At 41.5% G+C, this 5,000-nt stretch overlaps 1 protein-coding gene across 1 annotated transcript in view; it reads right to left on the bottom strand.

Annotated features, from left to right (window-relative positions):
* Positions 1–5,000, bottom strand: part of LOC306696645 (SH3 and multiple ankyrin repeat domains protein 2-like) — a gene marked incomplete at its 3' end in the record, with an annotated part of 104,617 nt that overhangs the window by 44,083 nt on the left and 55,534 nt on the right. Inside the window, exon 13 of the mRNA XM_079160305.1 lies at positions 3,286–3,367. Coding sequence (XP_079016431.1) covers positions 3,286–3,367 — 82 coding nt within the window. The remainder of the gene's footprint in view (positions 1–3,285; positions 3,368–5,000) is intronic.

The following is a 5,000-nucleotide window of genomic DNA, read 5'->3' as shown; positions in this document are numbered from 1 at the left end:
TTCCCTTACACACACACACACACACACACACACACACACACACACTCTGGCCCGTAGTGGGCGGCCGCTGCTAATCACACCTTGATCACCCAAAATCTGACACAGTGGCGGCTTCAATAGGTCGGCATGCAGAGCTGGCAGTTTGTCAAAGGAGTCATCTTGTGTGTGTGTGTGTGTGTGTGTGTGTGTGTGTGTTTGTGGGGGGGGCAATGCAGGATGTGGGCCGCGCTGCTCGGCAGGCTGCATGGGATGAAGTGCGAGCTTTTCCCCGGGGAGCACGCCGCCTCGATCTGGGCTCCACCGTGGGAGGCTGCGATGTATTTATAGTCCGGAGGAGAGGAGGTCTGTGTGTGAGCAACGAGATGTTTGTCAGACATTCATCTCTGTCCACGTGCAACCGTTGGGTTTTTTCTGGGATTCTTTTGGAGGTCTGGCTCAAGGAACAGTGGCAGGACAAGCTCTTATGTCGCATGACTGACGGCTGGTGGAGAAAATTGTGTGTGTGGGGTGGAGGGGTGGGGGGGGCATCTAACCTGTCGATGGCAATGCACCAGAGCCTGCAGCTCATTCCCTCTGCATGCTTTCATCTGTGCCTCTACAGCTCGGTATCTATTGGTTCTATGTACAGGGAGTATTTTTTTCGTGGCACTCAGGATGAAAAAAACTATTTGTGGTTTAGTTGTCGAAACCTAACTGTTGGTTTTGTTGCCTAAACCTAACTGTTGGTGGTTTCGTTGCCAGTATTATACAACATGTTCTTGCATTGTGGAGAAGAACAGCTTCTTCCTGCCCATAAACACAGCAGACCAGGAAAGTTCCTGCCTCATGCAACATTTAACCCTCTGCCAGTTAAAGAAAAACAATTATGAATCTTTAAAGAGCAAAGGAAGGACTTAATGTGAGTGCCTCTGAAAAGTCAGCCTTCCAAAAAAAAGACTTTGAATATCTGTTTGTTCCATGAGGGGAACATTTAAATGTCCATAGCTCAGTCTATATTCAGGTCAAACATGCACTTCCCCTGGATCTTTAAAGTCACACGGGTCTGTAGTCTACATTCGGCCCACCAGCCTCGGGGCTTCACCTTGACCCACTTTGGACTCTTCCTGGAAAGACACCTTCCAGCAAGTCCAGGGTCCCGCCGGAAGAAATCCAGCAGACTAATGAGGGAAATGTCACGCTGTCCTTGTAGCCTCACCACCACACATATTTCTACATTTTATATACCACTGAGGTTTTGTTCTGCAGTGTACAAAGAATAGAGAAGTCATTTAAAACGGATACAAAATGGCCACTGCGTCCCTTCCGGTAGATACTGTAAATCTTTCCTACACAGTCTGGTAGAATTAGATATATATTTCCATACATATATATTTCCATACATGTTTATTTTTGATCCGAAAGTGGTTTAAATAATGTGCAGCGTTCTGGGGTTCACTCACCAGACTTCAGATGCATTACGATCAGCTGATGAAAAACTGTCAACATGTCAGCTTAGAATCATGAAGAGGACTTAAAGCAGCTCCTCGGACGCAAAACAGGTTCATTTTATTTCCAGATGCAAGAGGAGACAGGAAGTACTAGTATTAGTACTACCACAGTATTAAAAAATTCCTGCATTTAACATTTTACCTGACTAAAAGTATCACATTATTATCACAATGTAAACTTAAAATTCAACGGTCATATACATGTGATTTGACCTCTGCTTTTGAACCATCCTGAGCATTAGAAGTAAATGGATGTTACACTTCTCGCTCAAACTGCCAACCTTTTGGTTAAAGGAGGCAAAGCCATCCTAAATGTACTAATAAAAGGTTAATATAATCATCATACCAACTGTTATATCATTACATTTGACAATCAGGGACTACAGATGAAGATTAGGTTGTTGCTATATCTGGTTCCATATATGTATTGTGTATTGTCCCTGCTAAACAATAACATCAATAAATCATGGGCTATTTCTTATTCATTTGTTAACATATTTAAAGTTGCAGCTGCTTGATTTGGTATCTTTTAAAAGTATTTTAATCTATAACAGTGCATCATATTTAACATTTATATTATGTGTAAAAAGAAAATCCAACAAGTCCAACAAACAGCGATCTTTCAGCCAAGAGACCAATGTTCGTTCCCCGTGTGAAACAAGTAGTCATCGTTGTTTTATTCGTCACTTAACATGCGTAATGTAGTTATTTTAACCCAAACGACGAGTTTTTCCTAAACCTAACAAAGTAGTTTTGTTGTCTCAACCTAACAAAGTAGTTTTGTTGTCTCAACCTAACAAAGTAGTTTTGTTGTCTCAACCTAACAAAGTAGTTTTGTTGTCTCAACCTAACAAAGTAGTTTTGTTGCATAAACATAACTAAGTAGTTTTGTTGCCTCAACGCAACTAAATATTTTTGTTGCCTCAACCTAACTAAGTAGTTTTGTTGCCTAAACCTAACTAAGTAGTTTTGTTGCCTCAACTTAACTGAGTAGTGTTGGTTTCCTGTGAAGACCTTATGCGTGAAACGAGCGTGCTGCTGGATTTTTGTAGGAAAATGTTTGAAAAATGAGGAGAAACTTCCTTAAGATATCATACGAACTGTTGTATGAGGATACGTTGATTGGAGAAGAAAGAAACAGCAAAAAAAAGGAGAAGTTCAAGTGAAGCGCATTCAAATTGTACTTAAATACAGCGCTTAGTACTTAAATGTAGTTAGTTCCAGAGCTGCACTCGCTGCTCTGCAGAGCGCTGCATGCCTGATGATGCTGGACGCACGACCTGCGGGTCAAACACAACCCAGTCCTGCTGAAGGACGTTCTGACTCTTCTGACTAAGATCTGTTCACGATGCTGGAGAATAAACGGACCTCTCTCTCTCTCACACACACACACACACACACACACACACACACACACACACACACACACACATCCATCTTTGTTTCTCATGAAGCTTGCGTTGAAGTGGATGTGACAGAAGAGAAGAGTCGAGCAGAATAACTTGAGAGCAGAAGACGGTGAAAACATTTAGATTCAACATCAGGAACCATTAGACAGGACTTTTCACTTAGCTGAAAGTTCTTTTTCCCCTCAAGAACAGAAGAAAGGTTTCCATCAAACGCTGACTGACGGTTATAAACAGCTCAATTTAAAGATTAGTATGCAGACTCATTAAGATCGTAAACAGCCTCCTGAAATCAATACAATCATTCTGAATCAATGAAAAGCTTTAAAGATTCTCTAGATTTCTTCACCACATACACATGTGTGATGTAAAACGTTTGGGCGAGGTCTTACCTGGAGGCATCGAAGCTGTCGTAGGAGCCCACGGTGTAGTGTCTGAAGAGCTTCCGTCTGTCAGCGCGGTCCGCTCGGGAGTCTGCCAAATAAACCAACAACAACAGCGTGAGATCAATATTCACATCCCATTTGTAGCCAATAACAGCAGTTTAGAAATCAATAACTGCTGTTGAGAGGTGGCTCTTTATGAAAAACGCATGGACACAATCCAATAAGAGTTCAAGACATTTGAACGTCTGTCGTGTTCATCAGTTGTTTGAGGGAGAATCACACCTGTCCTCACGCTCTGTACAATTCAATATATACAGGCAAACACAAACGGTAGAGCACGATGACATGTACACATCTTAACAAAGCTCACATTTATTTGTGCTATTGTGCCATTTAAATTATTCAAATAGACCTTGTTGACCTTGTAGTTAGACACATTTAGTTTAAATGTTTGTATAATTATTTTATAAACAACATGTACATTTCAAACACACACTTGACCTCCCGTCTCATCGATCTGTCCCGTTCAGCTCCGTCTCCTCCCCCCTTTCCTCTCCCTCTCTCTTCCCTTTCCTTCACAGATTCTCTCACACCAGCTGTCACACTTTCACAGAAACTCCATCTCCTCTGATCCGGCTTAGAGCTTGTCATCTTTGCAGGAACACCCCCCCCCCCATGACTCAGAGAGAGAGAGAGAGAGAGAGAGAGAGAGAGAGAGAGTATCCACAACATAGTCACACTCCATAGCAACTGAGACCAGTTGGTTTCTATGGTCACAGATCAATGGAGATGTTGCGCGTATTGTGTGTGTGTGTGTGTGTGCGTGCATATCTGAAGGTGAACATAAAGTATGTGTGGAAATGTGCACGCTACACTGCATCTGTGTCTTTGTTCTATGAGCCGTTTATATTGTAAGCATGTGTGTGTGTGTGTGTGTGTGTGTGTGTGTGTGTGTGTGTGAGGTCTTTATTTTTCCCTCCTTGCTTCCTTCACTCGTATCTCACCTCACGACCACGAGGGAGAGACGGAGGACACGATGAGTCCCGTTCTACAAAACTACATTCTACAGACAAACAGTCACACCGTGATCATCTTCATATACACTGTGAATAATATCACAATTGCAATATCATTTCAAAAACATCAACAATTAGAATTGTTTTTTCACCAAATAGTTCAGCCCCACTTGAAATGTTATAATCTTATTTATTTGTGGTGCGCAGTTAACGGTTATATAAAAAATGAATAAATAAAAACATATTTCTTACTGTGACTTATTCCTACAAAACCCGGGCGTGAGAATAACATGTGAAATATTATCGTCTTCATCTTTTACAGCCTCATCAGATCATCATCAGCAAACAATCTATGAAATAATAACCAGTCACTTGATGCCAAACACACAACAACACACGACACATTCATGACCTGTTGACGTGAGGTGAGGATGACGATGACACCTTCATCTCACACGACGCTTCAGGGTGATGAGTTAACGGATACAATGTATCCAGAACGGACACATTTGCTCCTGTGACATAAAGAAATCCTCTATTTTAATTCACAGCTTAGAAGTAAACACACCGAACCGGCTAACATTGTTCACATCATCTCTTTTTTTAATCTTTTGAATCCTCGTGAATTAGTTGGTTTTTAGAAACTCACACTATTATTTAATGAGCTTAGACTCAACATTTTTGAATTTGACAACTTTTAGGGCA

The sequence above is a fragment of the Pholis gunnellus genome (assembly GCF_910591455.1).
Source record: "Pholis gunnellus genome assembly, chromosome: 1".
NCBI lineage: Eukaryota > Metazoa > Chordata > Actinopteri > Perciformes > Pholidae > Pholis > Pholis gunnellus.
This window is presented reverse-complemented; position numbering and strand designations above follow the sequence as displayed.